Source organism: Magnolia sinica, chromosome 15, assembly GCF_029962835.1.
Source record: "Magnolia sinica isolate HGM2019 chromosome 15, MsV1, whole genome shotgun sequence".
NCBI classification, from domain to species: Eukaryota; Viridiplantae; Streptophyta; class Magnoliopsida; order Magnoliales; family Magnoliaceae; genus Magnolia; species Magnolia sinica.
This window is the reverse complement of record NC_080587.1, coordinates 3619425-3644032: the sequence shown is the minus strand read 5'-3', so window position 1 is coordinate 3644032 and position 24608 is coordinate 3619425. Positions and strand designations below refer to the sequence as shown.

Sequence of the window (24608 nt, the reverse complement as noted above, 5' to 3'; positions counted from 1 at the left end):
AAAAAAGCAAAGGATAAATTACAGATACAGGAGAGAAAACCCAGTTCTCATCAGCAAGTACGTGTTACTGCACGTTTGGATGCATTAGCCACTAAGGCAGCGGCGTAGATAAGCATATTTCTACCTCTTCTACATATCAGGGAATCTAAGCATAGCACAAACAGAGTACACGGTAACTTGGGCTAAAATATACTTGTTAGATTGCTGAAATTACTACCAAAACAGAAACAACAATTGAAGACAAACGAAAAAAAAATAAAAAATCAATAGGTTAAAAAAAAAAAAAAAACACCTTCAACTTATTAAGAACAAAACAAAAACAACCATCAACAAATAAACTAACTAATTTTACTACTATGAAATATTTTTTGCAGTTATTGATACACTACGAAACTTAGACATGGCCATAAATGTCAGTGTTAAAAAAAGACAAGGTATCAAATTCGACAATGGCCAAAATAACGGAGTCTTTATTCATACCATTAGAAAGTAATACAGATTGGACTCACCAATATAAACACATCAGTCCATATAAAGCTAATTTTTTTACTTACAAACTTGAGCAGGAAACATGCTTCCCATATAAAAAATAAAAAGCCCCATTAAACTAGTAAAATACTGATTTTTTAATTTATTTTTACATGGCAGTCCTACATTTAAAAGTGAATGGTTGCATCTGGAGCTATTGCGCTGGTCTATGAGACTCCAAATGCTGCCATTATCAAAGCAAAGAAAACCTGTAGTTGAAAGCCATCATACAACCACAAATGAAAATCGGAGAAAGAACAAGAAGAATGAGAATGTGAAGAATGCAGAGATTCTCTACTTACCCTGAAAACTTTGGAAAATGTTGTCTTCCCATCTTGTTCAAGATGAGCAGCGGCATAGAAAATGAGGGTGTTGGTGCAGAAGACCATGAAGAAGGAAAAGCTGAAGCCTACGCCACTTACAATTCCTTGTCGGACTCCATGCTTCATTGGGAACTCGCATTTCTCTTGGTAAAGATCTATTACCTTGTATTCTCCACAAAAAGATGCAATTGTCCGAATACCACCAACTGCATCATTTGCCACTTGACTGGCTTCCTCATACATCTCCTGCAACCAACCACACAATCTCTTAATACATATATGCATACTGAGAAAAATTGAATGGCAGTGCCACTTCAAAAAAGTTAGACTAGTGTAAGGCGGGTCGCGAACAGTTACATGGCCAAGATGGATCAGAAAAGGCCCAGTCGATGACAGAAGTGATCCAGACCATCGGACCTTAAATCGGGTGTATCTCGCAATCCGGAATGAGTTATTTGACATAAAATATATGATTTTAGGGTAGAACGAGCTACTTTAGCCAACCAACCCCACTATGCTGGGTTGCACAACCCGGAATTACGAAATACCCCTGGATCGACGGTCATTTCCCTGTTTTAATTTCATTTTTACTATAAATAGTAAGTTTTAGTTTGATTATAACTCTTCATCCATCGGGCTTTAGGAGTTGCGCCCAACATGAAAAGAGATTAGAATAATTAGGAGAACGGTTTGGTGAAGCCAAATAGGACACTTACTATTTTTGGCCGAAAACCTTGTGCACTAGTAGGCATCACGACCGTCTATAAATAGTAAGTTTACTATTTATAGTAAGTCGCGAATTCTAGGAGTTTTAGTTGTAGTTTGATTCTGATTTCTTTCCTATTGCTTGGTACCCTTATTTAAAGGGTTGTGAACTCGTTTTTAGTCATTCATTAATCAATTTCGAATTTATTAGAATTTATTTCTATTTCCTGCTTTCTTTCCTCGTGGATTTGAGAAGTCTCTGTGAGGAGTCCAGAGAAGTTCTGTGGATTCAGAATATTTATCCTCTTGAGGAAGAAGGTGCTCGACCTCACGTCCTCCCCTGCGTCATAGACTAAGCAGTTACACACAAGGGCTACTTTCAAAATGTCTGTCAGTAAACATTGGTATGTAACTGATCAAAAATTACAATAGAACTGTTGCCAATTAATAGTCTCGGCAAGTAAATGTTATGCAGCAGATAGCATACTATTAATCTTTTGGTTTTTCTTTTACACTATGATGGTCAATTCTATTTCTGACTGAAATTTCTAATGATGGGAAGCTTTTGTGCAACATTCTCCTTGAGAATTAGTCATCAACATACAACGCAATGAGCAAGCATTCTTATAAAAATTCAATGTTCAAGATCAGTCACGAACCATTTGGTGCTGATCCCTCTACTGCCCAAATTTACCTCTTTAACTTTGGAAGAGCCCTGCAAGCTGTTCTTCAGTGACCTAAATACACAAAGAAATGTATATTGAATGTCAGCACTTTTCAGTTATATAAGTTCTAAATCAAACATACCCAAATTACAAAAAGAAAAAGAAATAAAAAATAATAAAAAAAAAAAAAAACAACAAAAATAAAATTAGACAAAGGTAGAATACAACAAATATATGTGTACATGTGGTAAGGTACAGTTAAAATATGTTTTTAACTATATGTGTGGTAGTGATCAGGACAATTGCTTTGCGGTCACCAGGTGGACTGCCAATACCCAAAAGGCAAGGCAATCCAACTGGGTAGCCATCCGGTTAGTGGGCTGAAAAGGTACATTTAACTCAAAATACAAACATCCATTCACATTCAACAGGTGAAACTTGCCATAAATGGGTGATTAGAGCAGTCCAATCTCTGTCATTTTTGGCTCATTGGTCATTGCTCACCAATGTAGTGACAACCAGTGAACAGTCCCAATCACCATATATACTTTCCATGTGCAGGATATACTTCATATAACTTCTATGAAACAGGTAACATGATAGCATTTCCTAATGGAAGAAAAATTCTTTATGCACAATAATCATATGTAAGCATTTGTGCCATGAAAAACATATTTTAAATCAAGTTCAAAGGTCGCATTGGGATGCTCATTTCTAATGAACTGCAATAATCTAACTCAATATGGAAGAAATGACCAACACATGAATGGCACCATTTTTAGTTCATAATTTCATAATGACAGCTAGTTGTGAGTCCATGCATTTGAAGCTTAACAGGAAACTATTATAATCTCAATTTAGGCCTAGACATATATCAATAATGGAATGAAACTTTCCTCACTTTGGTCCAAATCCACTTTGGATCACATTTGGGAGTTCTAAAATAGCAGCTGGGCAGAACTGATTGCTGCAAAAAGACCACATAAAACTGACTGGCAGCTTGATTTGAGTGGAATCTATATCTCATGCCAGCTAGACAGAAAACAAGCAGCCCAGCTTGACAGAAAACAAAATGAAGGCAGAACTCAAGCTAAGTCAACATCTTACTCAAAAATTCAACTCATGCCTAGTACACATTAGGATTTTCGAATTTATGTTTCAAGACTGTTTCATGTTTGTATTGGAAAGAAAGAGTGAATGGTTTTAGAATTCACCTTGATTTTGGCACTCAAAGCATCGATCTTCTGAAAAATAAGGGGGTTCTGCTTCTAATCTAAAAAGGGTATTTTTCTAGGTTAGGCCTGAAAGATATATATATATATATATATATATATATATATAAAGACAATGGAAGAAGAACAATATAAAATTACAGGTCGGGGTAGCTTTTGATACCATGATTTAAGTTGTTGTTACTTGTTGCTAATAGGGTTTCTTCAGTTTGATCTGAAGCAAAACCTCAATGAATCAAATCAACCATTCACCCAAAAAGGAAAATGCAAGCCAAATTGATTATTGGATAAGACAAAATTTACATGATTCATCGTAAGGTCGGCCAGACAATAAAAAGGCAACGTACAGCACTCAAAATATTGGAAGTCATGTATATGTGTTGTAAGGTTGAAAAACCTAGCAATGAAAACAACAAAGACAAAGGAAATTAGAAAAGAATATACACATAGTTCAAATAAAAATAAATTAGTAATCTAAACTAACAAATAATTAGCTAATGAAACGTTAAAATCATGCATGATCATTTCAAGAACTGGCAGACTATCTGAACATTACTTATTCTCTTAAAAAATCAGAACTCCAACAAAAGAACAAAAGAGTAAAAAGGACAACAAAGCTCGTGCTCTTTTGTCACATGGGTCATCGTAGCTATAAAAGAAAATGAACTAAAACTTAGAGTGAGAGTAAGTCCTTGCAAGAAATTTCTTCACAACAAGAGAATTGAGGCAAGCATGAGGCCTAAGAATCTTAGGTTTTACAAAGGAAATTGCATAACAAAAAGAACTAAGAATGATGAACCGAAGTTTGTAGAGAATTTTCACGCTTCGATTAAACTGTTCCATAAGCAACATTTTTTATGACATTGCTAAGACTCTGTCTATGTAGATTTTGAAGTGGCATCTGTCTAGGACTGTCCAAGTGTCTCAAAATGTCAGCTTGGCAAACCCCAGAAAGTAAGTGTCCAAGTAATAGGTCTGGCAAATGCCTAGAATATGAACTGACATCATATCCAGAAAGGGGTTGTTTGTTTGTAATATATATAACTGCAAATTTCTAATTCTTGCATGGTAATTAATGACATATAACTATTGTCTCCACTTTACGCATTCAAGAGACTTTGATCATGGATGTCTTAGATGAGATCAAATCAACATGCAAGCTCACCTCCATAACAGAGTGGCAACTTACAGCAAAATCATGGTGGGAATCGGAAAAGTTCCACATGATTAAAAGTTGTGTTGTGTAGTTAGCAATCTATCTGGGAGAGAAATCCGGCATATCTTATTAGCTCAGGTCATCAGAAATGGTGTGGACGGATGACCAATGAGAAGCACTGACACTGGCATTTCATCCGCCTTCAACACAGGCGATCCACAAGGAATGAAGAGAGGCTTTCTCAAATGAGAAAGAATGAGGGTGGTTTTATCATTTTGAAAAATACCGATCAGAAACGGTATACAACCCTAATACTACATAACGGCAAGCGGCTAGGTGCCTTAATGGTGCAAACCTTAGGTGCTTTGATGGAAATATTTCAAAGGCATGTGCTTATTTGAAAATACCTAAAGGATAAGTGCTTATATGGGAAATCCCTATAAAGTAAAACACATCCATACATCAGGTGTGCCCGCACAGAGTTTACTCAATAAACTATCATTGTAACTGGTGTCATGCGAAAAGGAATTGTAAGAAGTACCACGTGTTGATTGCTTGATTTGTTTTAAATTATACCAGCGTGCCACAATTGATACAGCAGCTCAATCAAAACCGATCAACTTTGACCCCAGGTATCAAAAAACATATACATGACTAAATTTCGAGAACATTGGTCACTTTCGTAGCCTCTTGCAAAAGTTTATAATGATTAGTTGATAATTAGAGGGTGGGGATTTGGCGCAGGGAGGGATCTCATGAGGTTGATCACTATCTTCCACGGGGTATAATTACTATGAATTCACAAAGTTCTCTGGAATCCTCACAAAGCCATGAGGAATAAAAGTAGAAATAATTCATAATAAATTAATAATAACTTGATTGATTTTATATATATATATATTACAAATCTTTAAGGAATTAAAACATCGGACAGAGTTTTAGACTTAATTCTAACTCAACCACTCGCCTCTATTTCTATTAGACGGCCACATGTCATTTTCCTATTACATTTTCCAGAATTATCAGAATTAGGTACAATAATACGATGGACATGATGAATGGGCCGTACGTTCATCAAGGAAGATCCTGACAGATGAATGTCTCGGATGTTCCACATATGTCCTACATCGACATTAGTGGGATGACCGTAGCATATGTGGATGTATGTGGGGCTGCAAATAGCACTCCTGCGCTAGGCATTTGTTTATTCACGGTAGGAAAGTGTCGGTGTCGGCGACCACAGGCTTACGTGCATGTCCAGCCAAGATGGCCGCACACGATAAAAAAGCAGAATTATATATAATGCGGGTGTATTGACCTTGAACGTAGATTAGGTGTAACTTTTTTCTTCTCCTTTTTTTTTTGGCCTTTTTTCCACACAGTCACGCCGTAGTAGGATTTCACTACCTATGGGTGCTCGAACCCTCGACCAGGTGTTGAAACTCCTGAGAGTCTGCCACAGGATTAAGAGCAACGACAGATTAGGTGTGACTTAGACCAGCCAAGGAACGGATATGGCCTTGACCATCGGGCCCAACTCCATCTATGTGTTGTATATCCACACCGTTGATTAGTTTTGCCAAGCTCATGATCAAAGGATGAAGTAGATACAAATCTTAACCGGACAACGCCCCATAAAATAGTGGTCATTGAATGCCCACGGTTGAAAACTTTCAAGGGTTCACCTTAATAATTATGTTCCATCCAACCTGCTAATAAGGTCACACAGACCCTTATGAAAGGGAAACATAAATAACACATTGAACTAAAACTTTCGTGTCTCTGAAGAAGTTTTTGATAATGGGCATTTAATCACTACTGTGTCCACTTGAGATTTTCTTTCTTTTATTTTAAAGTTCATGCCCAAAAATGAGCTGGCAAAATTAATGCATAGGGTGGATATACAATACACATCAAGGTTGGCCCCAGAATCCTGCCGCACCCACTCCAATCTTAAATCGGATTGCATACTGAGTTACTGGGTACAGTTTTATTGAAGTGAGTAAACTCTGTTGAGCCCACCGTGATTGTATGTGGTTTATCCACTCCGGCCATCCATTCTTTCAGCTCATTTTAGGGGATGAGCCTAAAATTGAAGTATATCCAAAAAGCTTAATTGAACAATACCATAGGAAACAATGGGAATAGTGATTTCCACCCTTGAAACCTTCCTAGGGTCCACAGTGATGTTTATTTGTCATCCAACCCGTTGGTAAGATCACACAAACATGAATGAAGGGAAAACACTTCAAGCAGCCACATAATTGAATTTTTACACTTTTAAAAGGTAAAAAAATATGTGATACTCTTGACAGAATATGATGGATGATACTCAGGCATCTAGAAATTACTTGAATATTGTATATATATCTATTTTAAGTGAAATAAACTGTCTACATTATGTATATTAGCTTAATTTTATTATGAACCACAAAATTATTTTTATTTTTTTGTACACACGCCCATGCAGTAGTGGGATTGCATCACCTATGGGTGGTGTTGAAACTCTTGTGAGTCTACCACCAGGGCAAGGGTAAGGACCCAACCAAAAAATTATTCTTATTTGATTATCTGACTGTCAGATTGGTAGGTACTTATTAGATGGCTGAAAATGAAAAATATCATGTCCTATTTTAAAAAACAAGTATCCACCATCCAGAGGTTGGGATCCAGCAACCAATATGATTTTTGGCCGGAACTCAATAGCCTTAATTTTCTTACTTTAATAAGTTTAACTTCAGTTAACATATCATCGGACCTAAAACTCTCAAAAAGAAATTTCTAGCCATCTCATCGGACCTAAAACAGCCAGTCGTTGAAATTATAAATTAAGATGGCTACCTCACGACAGAAAAATGCTATTTGCCCATGACACAAGTCGTTAAACTAAACACAAGTGGCCCACTAGTAGGGGTGGGTCACATGCGTAAGATACATTCATCAACAGTTCACATCGCAAACGTTGCTGAAAAAATAAAAAAGAAAAAGAAAATTCAAGCATTCACTTTCAATTATCAGGTCCTTTGTATATATTCAAGGTTCGGGATGACATGAGAACTTTCAACGTGATTGTGTGATTAACATGATGAGTAGACCTGCACATTCATCATAGAGGAGCATGGCATATAAAGGCCGCGGATAAGTTCCTGTGCTAGAAACATCGGTGGGGCCACCGTGATGTTTGTGAGAAATCTATCCCGTCCATCCATTTTGTGAAATCATTCTAGAACCAAAAAGGAAAAGGATCCAAGACTCAAGACTCAAGTGTGCCGACACTAAAGGAAAAAGGTGGGTAGGGAAATTCCTATAGTTGAAACCTCCCTACACGGTTCGTAACGTCATTCTTACTGAGATGAACTGAAAACACAAATGTTAGCCCAATTGAAAGCTTCTATGGCTCCACAAATATTTCAACTTTGGATGTTCAATTCTCACATTTTCGGCCCACTTGAGTATTAGATCCAGCTCATTTTTGACTCATTTCTAAAATAATCTCAAAAAATAGATGGACATGCTAAATTTCTTACAAATATCAAGGCCGGTCTCACCTAGGTTTCGAGCACAGGAACTTTCTTCCGTAGGCTTTGGCAGGAAATCCACGTCCACATAAAGGTACCATATTTTCAACATGTGTGTGCGCCAATGTGGCATATACAGATATATGAGCTGGGCTGGGCATTTGTCTGCTCCCTGTGGATGAAGGGTTGATACCAGTGGCTTTGAAAGGTTCAAATGGAAAGTCCTATGCTACGTGTTCGCCAATATTTCGCCAATAATTTTGGACATATTTACTCTCATTATTAGTTTTTTTTAGAATCAGCTGAAAAAGGTAAATTTGCCATCAAAAATTAGTTTCTTGGCAGAAAGTGGTTGAGATTTTACCCAGAAAAGACTGCTTAGATTGAATTCGATTCCTTATATTGGCTGGTGTACCACACACCACCGACCTGGCTGGTGTGGGTAAGTGTGGTGCGGAGACAAGCGCGGAAACTCATTGAGCTCCCAGTCGTATGAACGGTTCAAAGGAGATCAAAGTTATATGGGACCCACAATGCTGTATTTATTATATTCACGTCATCCATTTGATGAGATCATTTTAGGGCATGAACCCAAAAATAAATTATATCCAAAGCTCAAGTGGACCACACCACAGATAGCAGTTGGACAATGATTCAAGTTGTTAAAACTAGGGGTGTACATCGAGTCAAACAAAGTCGAGCTGGCCTCAGCTTGACTCGGCTCAACCGCTAGCTGACCTCAGCTTCAACTCGGCTCGGCTCGGCCACTAGCTGACCTCAGCTCGACTCGGTTCGGTCAGCACCTCGGGCCAGATCGAGCCGAGTTCGAGCCAAGTTCGCCATTGCAGCATTTTTACAAATACCTTGACTGCACCTTCAAAATATCACTGTATTCGAGACAGAAGCAATGGATTTTTCAGGTATTTTATCAAACACCTTCTAAGCAACATAAAAATCAAGAAAAAAAAAAGGGTGTTGTTTTCATATACATACCTTCCTTGCCACCGGCCACATTTCTTTGAGTCATTTCATCAAACAATTGGTGAGCAACATCATATCAAAGTAACCGAGTCACCGAACTGGTTCGATTCGAGTTTGATTCGAGCTGGGTTCGATTTGAGTCGAGCTGGGGCCAGCTCGAACTCATTTTCGAGCTCAAAAAATTGGCTCAAAATCAGCTTCAAACCGAGTCAAATCGATCTTTTTCGAGTTGAGTCGAGCGAGCTTGGTTCGTGTACACCTCTAGTTAAAACATTCATAGAGCCCACCATAACATTTATTTTCTATTCAATTTGTTCATAAGGTGATGAGGACATCGTGCACACGCACGCCCGCACACCACCACCCCTACGCACGTACGTACGCAGAAGGAGGACCTCACCATCGATCTGGTTTGATGACGACGTCCAGGGAGGGCCTCCTAGTTAGAAATCAAGTTTTGACTTAGAAAAAGTAGCCCGATAGTCAAGAAAAGCCCACCATGGGATCTCATGATCGTGGCCCACTCGTCGGATTGGTTTTATATTTTAGGTTTTGCTTATTGTTATTATTTAGAACATCGTGAACGCTTTAAATTTCCTTGTTTGGTTTTTATTTTAGTTTACTTCATCACCAAGTAATAGGTGTCGCACATGGTGCGAGTTTTTGGGTATATGGTTCTCCCTATAAATAAGTACCCCTTGTAGTTCTTTTCATTCATTGAAGTTAATAAAAAATTTCTGCTTTATTTTTCTGCTCTCTTCGTGAGTTGTGGAATAATTCAAAAGTGGGTGCGAAGCCCTCCCTTTTCGAAGGGCTAACTACCGTGGTGCGAAGCCACATCGATCCCAATTCACCCCCATCTTCCATCATCTTTTTTTTCCATCTTTTCTCACCATCCGTACTTTAAATTTGTCCTTTTGTTGCATCAAATTTCTTCATTACGGCAAGTTTCCAAATTTCGGCCCGTAGGCGAGCTGAAACTTTGGTGGAGCACCACGCACAAACCGTACATCAGATCGAGCTGAGATTTGGGGGTTTTGGAGTCCATCCCTAGCCGACCAGGGCCAAGGTGGCCTTTTTCTGAATAGTGGGCCCCACACATCTACGGCCGGGATCACACGCTTGTCCGTCTGGGCCATTGTTGTTGTGCACACGCGGGATCATCTTTTGGCTCAGGTTTTTATCCTCTTTTATCCTCTCATAGCCCTTTTTTCATGAATTCTAACCCTAGATTACATGATCCCTAATTGATTTGCCCTTTTTTTCACCTTAGGGTTCATTGAATTGAAATTAGGAAATCCCTTGGATTAGGAACTGATTTTTATGCATGAGTAGTTGATTTTATTTCCCTTTGACATTGTTTGGTTTATAATTTTTATTGGTCCAGTCCTAGCCTGTGTCGGCTTGGACCCGCATAGATTCCCCTTTAATTGAATGTTTGGATTTTCATGTGGGATGTGGAATTTGTGTGATTGTTTTTGAATTGGTGTGATTTAAGCCTGAAATCTTGCATATCATATTTAAATTCACGTCCTGCATCATAAGGTCAAGAGGAAAAACAAATATCATATTTACCCAAAACTTATGACTCGAAAAGGATTTCAATGGTAGAAGTTCAATCCCCCACTGCACTTTGCAGTGTGGTCCACTTAATCTTTGGATCTGTCTTAATTTTATTTTTAGGCTCAAGCTTCACAACAAATTCACCAACTGGAAGGACAAAGATAGGACCCATAGAACTTGGTGACATCAACACACCAGCCAGTTCAGTAGCGTGTGATACACCAGCCAATCCACTTCATCTTTTAATGCACCAACTTTTCTTATTCCATATCACCAGCATCAAACCTCTGTAGGGTTCATGTTAATGTATATGTAAAATTCCTACTTTTGTGTGGTGAGAATTATTATTTGAAGTGTCAAAAGAAAAGGCTTGATTAAAAGCTTATATAAGTTGCACCAAAAGGAACAATGTAAAATTGCACTCGAAACTACTAAGTTCATATGACGTAGTTCATCTGAGTTATTTTATTATGCTGATTTTGTGTTATCTCTTTACGCTGGTGGGTTAGTGTTGATTAACTAGCTTGGCGAAAGATAAAACACATGGGGTTTGCACTCGGTTTGTTTCTTTCACGTGTAATATTCAAATGGAAATAAGTCTGCTACATGGATTTGTAAATTGATTCAAACACTTTATACATCTTTGGTTGCATTTTTCAGATCTTAATAATGACTACAACTGGTGGTACTCTGATTGTGTGACTTAGGGGCCCTTCAATCCTGGCCCAGCAGCAAGAGCAGAAGTTTTGGATTCTATTTGGTGTTGAAAAGCGAATCCGTAATTCTTATAGTGGAACTCTGAATTTACAACTGGTGCATGATTCTTTATTGTCACTTAAACTCATGTTTAGGACTTTTTGAATAAAGTGATTGTGCAACAATTGGCTGTGTGTTTTGTAAATAGTACAAAGTGCTTTACCTGCATTTTTTACTATTTTGGGGAGAGGCATTTGATCAGTAAAATTGAAATGGTGAGGATCGATCTTAATGGAGAACTTGGAATACCTAAATGGCCACTGAGTGAAACAGAAATGCTTACCAAAATGATTGGAAATTTAAATTTAAAAAAATTAAAAAAAATTAAAAACAAAACACTATAAATTTCTGTTTTAAAAATAAGATAAAAATGATTGAAACAAAACAAGGACGAATGAATTGTATGTACAGAGATACTTAATTCCAAAGGTATAGAGTTGTTTTCAGCAAGGCAAAATTGAGCAAGAACATCAATACATAAAATACATTACAGGTTGTTTATCACACAAAACACTACGTAAATTACAAAGTATGTTATACATCAGGTATAGGAAACTTGCACTTCCGGCGATTATGCCTTGTTTGTTTGCATCACCCACACTTGACTGTTTGTCGTTCTTTCCACACGAGAGAATTCTTAAATTTTTTAGCCGTCCGGATAACCTCCTCTATCCTGGGGGTTTACTCTTCACATAGTACTCCTTGAAGTCAACTATAGATTCTCATTCACTCTTGTCACGTATTGGGTACACCAATTCGTTATACGTGGTCAAGTAATTTTGCGACATATAGAATATGGAGCAGTATGAGTAATGAGGAAGATTGTATTTATACATGTTGATAGGACATGCATACAAGGGTACCCCTTCACGTCAAACTCCCAACATGCACACGAAAGCTCACTGAGCTTGACTGTATCATTATCATCTCCCAAAACATAGTACTCATCTCGAGAAATAGCATGACAGCGAACATCTCCCGCCTTCTATACAAAATCCTTTAATTAATCCTCCGCCCATGGTATCAACGGACTTACAAATGATGTTGCAGATTCAACTCTCTTGTAAAACAATTCCTATATCTTAAATCTTACTACCTATATCAATTTAGTAACGGGGTATTTGCGGGCTTCTTTGAAGAGGGAATTGACACACTTAGCTATGTTTGTAGTGACCAGGTTGAATCTTTTACCTAGAAAGTGTGAAGATGCCCATCTTTCGTATTCGATTTCTCTCAACCATGCATGAACTGGGAGATTAGCCATTTCGATATCATGCATTAAAATTTTGAATTCAGCCATCCTGCATGTCTTCACAGCCTGCCAGTAGTACATCTCTAACGACTTGTCTTTAAAAGTGTCCATCAATTTTTTTATAAATATGGTACACACAGTAGCCATAGATTGCATGTGGGAAGACTTGGGGAACCTCTTCATTAAACCTTTATGTCGGTCGAATATTATCACAAGAATCGGAAAAGACCCAAACGTATGGTTGAGGTAATTAAGGAACCAATTCCAGCTGCTGCTGTTCTCTAATTCCCGATGTCAAACACAACTGGAAAAATATGATTGTCCCCATCTAAGGTCATGGCAATGAATAGAACACTATTGTGTTTGCCCTTTAAGTGTGTCCCGTCAATGGCCAATACCTTCTGCATAGAATTCTAACGCATTATCTGAGTGCTACAAAATACCTCTCGAACCTAAAAGTCTTTTGGTTAACAACCACGGCAGTCACCGTTCCTAGATTGGCCGCCCTCAACTCATGCAAATACAAGGGGAGTTGACTGTAAGAGTCTCCATAAGACCCCATCACATGATTAATTGCAAGCTCCTTAGCTTTCCATGTCTTCTTATAACTGATAAGAATATTATATTTCTCTTGCATAGCGAAGATAATATCATGTGGCCTCAACCCTAGGCGTTACTCTATGCAGCTAACTACCAGATCACACGCTAACTTGCTGCTTGCTTGTCGATAATCACTCTTCATCTATGACATGCCGCACGTGTGTTTTGATGTATAATTCTGTATCTTGAATATCCCCGCATCACTCGCCCGAGATGCATGAACCCTTCATTCGCATGACTTTTCGTAGCACACCACGGTGAATCTCCTAAAATTTAAGTACAGTACCCTATACTAGAAGTTATTGTGAATTACAAACTGGCTCAAAACATACTAGTACCAACTCTTGTCCTTAAACATTTGGCCAACGGCTATATCGATCGGTTTACCCAACGAATCTGTATATTCCAACAGTTCTACATTAGTGAATACAGCATCATCGAATGGCTCGGGAACTTGATGAGTAATGAAGTTTGATGTTTCAGCAAGGTCTAGAAGCAAAATGTCGCTTACACGTACAGCTCGGGTGGTGGATGATGATGGCAGATCTGTTGTTGTTACTAAATGCGGTGTCATGTATCCATAAATGAGTCTAAGGTCACGTGCTCCGCTGACTTGGCTAGTAACAAAGTTTGATGTTTGAGGCAGCTCGAGCACTTGATCATTGCTTACTCCCACTTGTAATGGTGATGCCATATATTCAAATTTCACGCCATGCTCCTCGGCCACACTGTCCATGTGTGTTGTGTTTCTCGATGACTAAAGGGATTAATTTATCCGAATGCTCTAACTATGTTGCCAGGAACTCTCTCACGTTATCATCGTCTTCGATTTTGGTTGGAGGGATTGATTCGTTTGAGCAAGGATACAATACTTTCATCCCGATATCACAATCTGTTGGGTTACTCTTAATAATCTTGTAAATTATAGATAGAAGCTCCTCGTACGTAGTCTCGACACGTAGCGTAAAAGTTTTCGAATTTCCACCGGTGTATGAGTATCACTTGTTTTCACATTCTAACTCCCCGCTATAACAACAAATGATTCTCGTAGCCATTATTTGAAAACCAATATAATGACATTATATCAGTGAATCGTCAAGCAATGTAATTTTACCATAATACATAACTCGATTAAATAATAGAGGACCGAATACTCACGTTCCATAATAGATGAGGATGATGCAGAGCTTAAGGAAATAAAGAGTAAGCAATGCGTTGTTTTTCTAAATAAACAACTAGAGAGAGTAAGCTTATATGTATTAGGACTTCAAAGATATGAATGATTTCATGTGGTGCTCGCTAAATTTATCGACACTATCTATCATGGAATTGAGCGAGGCAAGCATGAAAATTCAATGAGGCAATCATGAAAATTGAGCAAGGAAAACTAGAAATTGAGCGAGGGAAGCATGAAAATTCAGCCAAGCAAGGTAGAAATTGAGAGAGGGAAGCATGAAAATTGAGCGAGGCAAATTAGATATTGAGCAAGGGAAGCATGACAATTCAGTAAGGCAAACTAAAAATTGAGCGTGGCACACTAGAAATTTAGCGAGGAAAACTACAAATTCAGCAAGACAAACTGAAAATTTGGTAAGGCAAACATGAAATTCGGATATGCAGGCAAACAGGAAATTGAGCAAGGCAGACATGAAATTCAACGAGGCAAGCATGAAAATGATCAAGGCAAGCATGAAAAAGAGCGAGGCAAACACGAAATTCATTAAGATGAAATAAGACACACATAAACTAAATAATCAAGTACTTTATAAATTTGAATGAGCTTTAGATAAAATGGAATAAACCTCAACTAAAATTAAGCAAAGCAAACATGAAATTGATTGAGGCAAACATCCAATTCAACGAGGCAAGCATGCATTTCAACTAAGCAAACTAGAAATTGGATGAGACAAACTACAAATTGAGCGAGGGAAACATGAAATCGAGCGAGGGAAGTTCGAATTTGATCGAGGCAAAACAAAAAATTGAGCGAGGGAAGGAAGCATGTAAATTCAGCGACACAACCTATAAATTGAACGAGGCAAACATTAAATTGAGCGAGGGAAGAGCGAAAATTGAAACAAAGTAAACTAGAAATCGGGCAAGGCAAACTAGAAATTGAGTGAGGGAAACACAAAAACGAGCGAGGGAAGTTTGAATTTGAGCGAGGCAAAACAAATAATTGAGCGAGGGAAGCATGAAAATTCAGCGAGGCAACCTAGAAATTCAGTGAGGCAACGTAAAAATTCAACGAGAGGAGCAAAAATTAAGCTAGGCAAACTAGAAATTGAGCAAGGTAAACTGAAAATTGAGCAAGGTAAACTAAAGATTAAGCGAGGCAAACTGAAAATTAAGCATGGCAAGCTAGAAATTTAGCAACGCAAACATGAAATTCAGTGAGACAAAAAAGAAATTCATCAAGGCAAACATGAAATTTATCGATGCAAACATTAAATTGAGCAAGCATAGCATGAAATTGAGCTAGGAAAACATTAAATTGAGCGAGCCTAGCATAGAATTAAGCTGGGCAAACATTAAATAGAGCGAGCCCAGCATGAAATTGAGTTGGGTAAACATTAAATTGCGTGAGCCTAGCATTAAATTTATCGAGGCAAACATTAAATTAAGCGAGCCTAGCATGAAATTGCGCTAGGCAAACATTAAATTGAGCGAGCCTAGCATTAAATTTGTTGAGGCAAACATTAAATTGAGTGAGCCTAGCATGAAATTGCACTAGGTAAACATTAATTAAATTGAGCGAGCTTAGCATGAAATTGAGTGAGCTTCAAATGGAATTGAGCGAGTTTCACATGACTGGTCGATGATTTGTCATTCAATACTTCAAAGGGAAGTAACTATAAACCACATTAAGGTTTTTTTAAAGATCTCTACCTCCAGCAACCATAGTACCGGTCAAATGCAAGTTGAGGAAGGGTGCTTTGGAGTGAAGGAATAATTTGAACCTTTTCAGAAATTGCAGATGCAACCAGTTTGGAGGATTCCAAGTAACCCTAACCAAGATGGAAAGTGGCAAATGTAGAATGATAATATATAGATGATAAACGGAGATTTTAGTAGGGAAAATGAAAAGAAAAAGAAACGTGCGTGCATCAGTTTTTCCTTGCAATGGAGTGAAAGGCACGTCATTTGCAAATGCGCGCATGGGTTTTCCATTAAAGGAAAAGGAAGAGAATGGCAGTGAAAAGGAGGGGTTTTTCGTCCTTAACTTTGTTGTCCGTACATGCAGGGTCCAAGTTGGGAAGTTAAGTTTCGGATGCTTCGTATAAGACGCTATGTAAAAGGTGGCATCTACAGTGGTCATTTTCTCAAGATTAATGGCTCTTATCATCACCAGTTGTTGTGAATCTTTCTGGTTGAATGTGAACTCCCGCATCTAAGCTTTCCTATTGCAAGCAACAGATTGGATGGCACCACAGTCCAATCCTTTTCCCTTCTAGGTTATTGATGTAGAGCAGATCGCGGACACTTTCTTGTTCAAGATGGGCTAGAGAAGGCCCGATCGGAGGCGGAAGTCATCAAGATCGTCAGAACCTTAAAACAGGCATATCTTGCAAACTAGAATGAGTTACTCGATGTACCAATATGATTTTGGGGTAGGATGAGCTATTTTAGCCAACCAACCTAGCAAGGCTGGGTTTCCCATACTGAATTTGCGAGATTCCATCAGATCGCCGGTCGAATTTCCTTTTTATTTTTGTTTTTACTATTTTTAGTAAGTTTTGGTTTGATTGTAACTCTTCATCCATTGGGCTTTAGGAGTTGTGTCCAACATAAAAAGTGCTTAAAATAATTAAGAGAATAATGTGGTCAAGTCAAATAGGATACTTACTATAAATAGTAAATTTACTATTTATAGTAAGTTACGAATTTTAGGGAGTTTTAGTTGTAGGTTAATTCTGAAACTTCTTCAGGGCTTGGTATCCCTAGTTAAACAATTGTAGAATCGTTTATTTCAATATCAATCAAATTATGAATTTTATAGAATTTATTTTCTATTTTAATTGCTTTTTTCCTTGTGAATTCGAGAAGTCTCTGTGAGTCCAGAGAAGCTCTGTGGATTCAAAGTAGTTATCCTTGAGGAAGACAGTGATCGACCTCATCACGTTCATCCCTGCATCAGCTATGGCCTGTCCACATGGTGACCCATCAGATGGACATTCATGATCACCACATGTTTTTCCATGTAAACCATGTGGATGGAGCTACATAGAACTGATTACAACAAGAGCTGCACACTAGAATTCATCTGGAAGATGAGCAATTTCTTAAATGGCATCGGCAGTTATATGGAGCAAGGGCTTTCCACTTAAAGAGGTAGTCCACAATTGAAATTAAAGACATGTAACCTCGGCAGCCAAAGAAGTTTCAGTTTTAACGACAGAAACAACATTGATAACATCCACAACAAGAATGATTCTATCATGAAATGTATTGAAAAAAGCAAAGAATAAATTACAGATACAGGAGAGAAAACCCAATTCTCATCAGCAAGTACGTTTTACTGCACGTTTGGATGCATTAGCCACTAAGGTAGCAACGTAGATAAGCATATTTCTACCTCTTCTACATATCAGGGAATCTAAACATAGCACAAACAGAGTACACAGTAACTTGGGCTAAAATATACTTGTTAGATTGCTGAAATTACTACCAAAACAAAAACAACAATTGAAGACAAACGATAAAAAAAAAAAAAAAAATCAATAGGTTACAAAAGAAACCTTCAACTTATTAAGAACAAAACAAAAACAACCATCAACAAATAAACTAACTAATTTTAATACTATGAAATATTTTTTTGCAGTTATTGATGCACTACAAAACTTAGACATGGCCATAAATGTCAGTGTTAAAAACAGACAAGGTATCAAATTCGACAATGGCCAAAATAACGAAGTCTTTATTCATACCATTAGAAAGTAATACAGATTGGACTCACCAATATAAACACATCAATCCATATAAAGTTAATTTTTTTTACTTGAGCAGGAAACATGCTTCCCATATAAAAAATAAAAGGCCCCATTAAACTAGTAAAATACTGATTTTTTAATTTATTTTTACATGGCAGTCCTACATTTAAAAGTGAATGGTTGCATCTGGAGCTAGTGCGCTGGTCTAAGAGACTCCAAATGCTGCCATTATCAAAGCAAAGAAAACCTGCAGTTGAAAGCCATCACATAACCACAAATGAAAATTGGAGTAAGAACAAGAAGAATGAGAATGAGAAGAATGCAGAGATTCTCTACTTACCCTGAAAACTTAGGAAACTGTTGTCTTCCCATCTTGTTCGAGATGAGCACCGGCATAGAAAATGAGGGTGTTGGTGCAGAAGACCATGAAGAAGGAGAAGCCGAAGCCTACGCCACTTACAATTCCTTGTCGGACTCCATCCTTCATTGGGACCTCGCATTTCTCTTGGTAAAGATCTATTACCTTGTATTCTCCACAAAAAGATGCAATTGTCCGAATACCACCAACTGCATCAATTGCCACTTGACTGGCTTCCTCATACATCTCCTGCAACCAACCTCACAATCTCTAAATACTTATATGCATAACGAGAAAAATGGAATGGCAGTCTCACTTCAAATAAGCTAGACTAAGCAGTAACACACAAGGGCTACTTTCAAAATGTCTGTCAGTAAACATTGGTATGTAACTGATCAAAAATTACAATAGAACTGTTGCCAATTAATAGTCTCGGCAAGTAAATGTTATGCAGCAGATAGCATGCTAATTAATCTTTTGGCTTTTCTTTTACACGCTATGATGGTCAATTCTATTTCTGACTGAAATTTCTAATGATGGGAAGTTTTGTGCAACATTCTCCTAGAGATTTAGTCATCAACATACAACGCAATGAGCAAGCATTCTTATAAAAATTCAATGTTCAAGATCAGTCACGAACCATTTGGTGCTGATCCCTCTACTGCCCAAATTTACCTCTTAACTTTGGAAGAGCCCTGCAAGCTGTTCTTGACGCAGGACAGCCCTAATTATGATGCATGCTCATGGACACAATTAAACAGCGGAAATAAAAGGAATGAATGATCTAAAATTCTAACAGTAATCATCATAACTGAGAAAATCATAAAGGAAACATGCAATGGAGCGGGCCATCACCACAACCATGGATTATGGAATTCAATTACTACTTGGGTTGGATCCGGCGAGGGATGAGACCTCCCGATCTTGCATGGTCACACCCAATCGATCAATAAAGATCACTAGTCCGAAGAACCAAGAAGTTTCTCGGATTAGGGATTTGAGAATTTGGGGGTTTAGGGTTTAGATCGGTTCTCAAGATTTTGATCAAAGAAGGATTAGCCAAAACTGGAAAATAGAAGGAAGAAAATTATTACCTTGAAGAAGTTGGAGGGGCACAAGAAGAAATTTGGAGAAGAAGATCAAGGGAAGAGAAGAAGCACCATTAGAGAGAAGAGAGGAAGGAGGCAATCAAAGGTTTGCTTTTTATTAATCAATAGTTAAAATTCGAGTTTAGGGCTTTAGCCTACTTAAATAAGCAAATAAAGACATAAAATTACTAAAATACCCCTAGGATAAGCAAATAAAGACAGAAAATTACTAAAAGACCCCTAACTAAGTCAAAAACGCGCAAATAACATAAGTACGGAAAAGTTTGGGCGCTCAGTCTTCTTTCTCCAATCTTCCTTCACATGTGTCTTCCCTGAGTGGGGTCTTCTATATGTCCAATCACATGTGAAAGGTCTTCAGCTCCTCAATAGTCGCCTATCCACAAAGACGGCACTTGTGGTTGGCGCTTTCTTCGTTGGTACACCTTGAATGTGCTTGTGTCCGCATCAGTTCTTCAGTGACCTAAATACACGAAGAAATGTATATTGAATGTCAGCACTTTTCAGTTATAAGTTCTAAATCAAACATACCCAAATTACAAAAAGAAAAAGAAAAAGAAAAAAAAAAACATCAACAAAAATAAAATTAGACAAAGGTAGAATACAACAAATATATGTGTACATGTGGTAAGGTACAGTTAAAATATGTTTTTAACTGTATGTGTGGTACATGTGTACAGTGATCAGGACAATTGCTTTGTGGTCACGAGGTGGACTGCCAATACCCAAAAGGCGAGGCAATCCAACTGGGTAGCCATCCGGTCAGTGGGCTGAAAAGGTACAGTTAACTCACAATACAAACATCCATCCACATTCAACAGGCGAAACTTGCCATAAATGGGTGATTAGAGCAGTCCAATCTCTGTCATTTTTGGCTCATTGGTCATTGCTCACCAATGTAGTGACAACCAGCGAACAGTCCCAATCACCATATATACTTTCCATGTGCAGGATATACTTCATATAAGTTCTATGAAACATGTAACATGACAGCATTTCCTAACGGAAGAAAAATTCTTTATGCACGATAATCATATGTAAGCATTTGTGCCATGAAAAACATATTTTAAATCAAGTTCAAAGGTTGCATTGGGATGCTCATTTCAAATGCACTGCAATAATCTAACTCAATATGGAAGAAATGACCAACACATGAATGGCGCCATTTTTAGTTCATAATTTCATAATGACAGCTAGTTGTGAGTCCATGCATTTGAAGCTGAACAGGAAACTATTATAATCTCAATTTAGGCCTAGACATATATCAATAATGGAATGGAACTATCCTCACTTTGGTCCAAATCCACTTTGGACCACATTTGGGAGTTCTAAAATAGCAGCTGGGCAGAACTGATTGCTGCAAAAAGACCACATAAAACTGACTGGCAGCTTGATTTGAGTGGAATCTATATCTCATGCCAGCTAGACAGAAAACAAGCAGCCCAGCTTGACAGAAAACACAATGAAGGCAGAACTCAAGCTAAGTCAACATCTTACTCAAAAATTCAACTCATGCCTAGTACACATTAGGATTTTCGAATTTATGTTTCAAGACTATTTCATGTTTGTATTGGAAAGAAAGAGTGAATGGTTTTAGAATTCACCTTGATTTTGGCACTCAAAGCATCGATCTTCTGAAAAATAAGGAGGTTCTGCTTCTAATCTAAAAAGGGTATTTTTCTAGGTTAGGCCTGAAAGATTAAAAAATTAAAAAAAAATTAAAAAAATTTTAAAAAAGATAATGGAAGAAGAACAATATAAAATTACAGGTCGGGGTAGCTTTTGATACCATGATTTAAGTTGTTGTTACTTGTTGCTAATAGGGTTTCTTCAGTTTGATCTGAAGCAAAACCTCAATGAATCAGATCAACCATTCACCCAAAAAGGAAAATTCAAGCCACATTGATTATTGGATAAGACAAAATCTACATGATTCATCGTAAGGTTGGCCAGACAATAAAAAGGCAATGTACATCACTCAAAATATTGGAAATCATGTATATGTGTTGTAAGGTAGAAAAACCTAACAATGAAAACAACAAAGACAAAGGAAATTAGAAAAGCATATTCACATAGTTCAAATAAAAATAAGTTAGTAATCTAAACTAACAAATAATTAGCTAATGAAACATTAAAATCATGCATGATCATTTCAAGAACTAGCAGACTATCTGAACATTACCTATTCTCTTAAAAAATCAGAACTCCAACAAAAGAACAAAAGAGTAAAAAGGACAACAAAGCTTGCGCTCTTTTGTCACATGGGTCATCATAGCTATAGAAGAAAATGAACTAAAACTTAAGGGTGAGAGTAAGTCCTTGCAAGAAATTTTTTCACAACAAGAGAATTGAGGCAAGCACGAGGCCTAAGAATCTTAGGTTTGACTAAGGAAACTGCATAACAAAAAGAACTAAGAATGATGAAACAAAGTTTGTAGAGAATTTTCACACTTCAATTAAACTGTTCCATAAGCAACATTTTTTTATGACATTGCTAAGACTCTTTGTCCATGTAGATTTTGAAGTGGCATCTGTCTAGGACTGTCCAAGTGTCTCAAAATGTCAGCTTGGCAAACCTCAGAAAGTAAGTGTCCAAGTAATAGGTCTGGCAAATGCCTAGAATATGAACTGACATCATATCTAGAAAGGGGTTGTTTGTTTGTAATATATATAACTGCAAATTTCTAATTCCTGCATGGTAATGGCATATAACTATTGTCTCCACTTTACACATTCAAGATACTTTGATCATGGATGTCTTAGATGAGATCAAATCAACATGCAAGCTCACCTCCATAACAGAGTGGCAACTTACAGCAAAATCAAAGACTGCATAAAGTCCTCCAAGTTCTTCTAATCTTTCCTTAAAATTTCCCCCAACCCTTCTCATAATACCAGATGTATCTGAAAATTACAGGGCAATGGTTATTAGCAAAGGCAAAGAAACATGATCTACTACAAAACAGTGAATATTTTGTATCTTACAACCACATATGCCAGGCTACGCAATCAGGACCTCTCCTCACCATACCCCGAATTGCCTTCTTTCTACCCTTCTTCTCCTAGCTTTATCTGTTAAATTTAAGCTTGAATGAGCACATAATTATGAACCCCAGGAATTGGGTATCATGATCTTAAATGACATGACGAACCTTATCAACTATTGCCTCACTGGATTCTGAACCATTTGAAACCAGACGATGAAATCCATTCATTGAGCTCCATAACTCCTTCACCTCAAGATGTATCTTTAATAAATTGCCATGAGTATGAAGAATACTGAATACGTGTTTGTTCACCACTCACAATTTCTTTTGATGGATCACAAATAAGAGCTTGTAATTTAATATTGAAGACTCACACTTTGTGAGGCCTGAGAAATTTGTGTTCCCACGTGCTTAACAAATGACCGAAAATCCTTCGATGCCTTCCTCTGCTCAACATGTCGTTGCAATGACGAGCCACCATTGCTGCCATGCCTGATATTCAAAGAATTCTGAAAGCATATCTCCTTTTTCTTCTGTAATTGAAAAAAAAAAAAAAATCAAACTATTGCCAAACTTAGTAACCAAACTAGGTGATTAAACAGCTAGATGAAAAGGATACCTATCAACAATAAAATAGAATAGAAATATGCACTCTCCTTCATGTTTGCCACCAAAAAAAAAGCAACCTCAATTAGCAATATGTGCACAAAGCATACCAAGAAGATGAGTTTTTATAACAATTAGCTTGTAGGTGAAAATTACAAATCTAATTTAACATTATCCTCCCTCCTGATTTGAGACCTTGTAAGGACTGATCGGTTTCTAAATGTAGTACATGATTTACATAGAGAATTACAGCCACTTGATTATTTTTTCCTTAAGTTCCTATAAGAAATTCTACCAATTAAAGAAATTGCAATAGTAAATGCATATGTTAGCAGAAAGCAATGTTGATTTCTATTTTATAGTAAAGTGACACACAATGTTTGAAAGTCTCAAGAATAGGTAGTATCAAGCGGTAGAACCTGGCTACGTCTCCTAAGATGGCATTTTCATAAGTATGTGCCTTATATCCACACAGTCCATCCATTTCGACAGATCGTTTTAGGATATGAGCCCAAAAATCCAACAGGTCCAAATCTCATGTGGACTATACTATATGGAAAAGTTGTGATTGATCATTAAAAGCTTCTCGAGGGCCAGAAAAGTTTTGAACCAAGCTGATATTTACATGGTCTTTCATTCAGGTATTTGTGACCTCATCAACAGGTTGGTTGGAAAATAAACATTTCAATGGCCCTCAAGAAGTTTCTAATGATGGGTGTTCAATTACCACTATTTTTTTGTGGTATGGTCCTAACAAAGCCTGACAAGAAATTAATTTTTATCTGTAACAACCCAACTACACATTAAAAATTACGTATTAAGTGATTTCATTCATACCTTTCAATCAAATAAAATTAATTATAACTAGATTTGTCCTCTAACAACTTCTATAACTTAAACTTTATCTAAAGTAAAACTAATCTATGTGAGACTTATTGACGTAAGGAAGCACGTGATGAGGTCGATCACCGTCTTCCTTAAGGATAATTACTCTGAATCCACGGAGCTTCTCTAGACTCCTCACAGAGATTCCTCAAATCCACGAGGGATGAAAATAGAAATAATCCTCAAATACCTAAGTTTTGGGCCAGCCTAATTTTTGAGTTCCAGGGTGAGCACGAGGCAGTGTGGATCTCATTCACATTATCTGATGAGAGAGAGAGAGAGAGAGAGAGAGAGAGTACCTGGTTGGCCATGATATTATTTAAACCTTGTCTACCTGAGGATCTTCTCATCTTCAACGCCTCATTTGATTCTTTCCAAATCAATCGTGATGTTTGGGATGTGTGATATGTTGCTCCAATTCTTCCCTCTGCATTTCTTCTCTAGCATTGGACTGTC

At 37.5% G+C, this 24608-nt stretch overlaps 1 protein-coding gene across 10 annotated transcripts; it reads right to left on the bottom strand.

Moving 5' to 3' along the window:
- Nucleotides 1-450: 450 nt before the first annotated feature.
- On the bottom strand, nucleotides 451-24088 carry LOC131227325 (ABC transporter B family member 12-like). Of its 10 annotated transcripts, none has more exons than XR_009162197.1 (6): nucleotides 23036-24088; nucleotides 22660-22922; nucleotides 22466-22578; nucleotides 2216-2293; nucleotides 831-1097; nucleotides 451-737 (listed from the first exon to the last, which is right to left on the bottom strand). XR_009162197.1 is itself a non-coding variant. In XM_058223104.1 (4 exons), exons 2-4 carry the CDS (start codon nucleotides 2216-2218, stop codon nucleotides 696-698), a joined length of 312 nt encoding a protein of 103 aa, XP_058079087.1. In that variant the 5' UTR covers nucleotides 2219-2293; nucleotides 22466-22716; the 3' UTR covers nucleotides 451-695. The 10 variants fall into 10 exon arrangements, 4 of the variants coding, with proteins under 4 accessions (XP_058079087.1, XP_058079088.1, XP_058079089.1 ...); XR_009162201.1 differs by having other exon boundaries at nucleotides 22490-22578; XR_009162199.1 differs by lacking the exons at nucleotides 22466-22578; nucleotides 22660-22922; nucleotides 23036-24088 and adding exons at nucleotides 18375-18457; nucleotides 18551-18817; nucleotides 19209-19278.
- Between the last annotated feature and the right edge of the window lie 520 nt (nucleotides 24089-24608).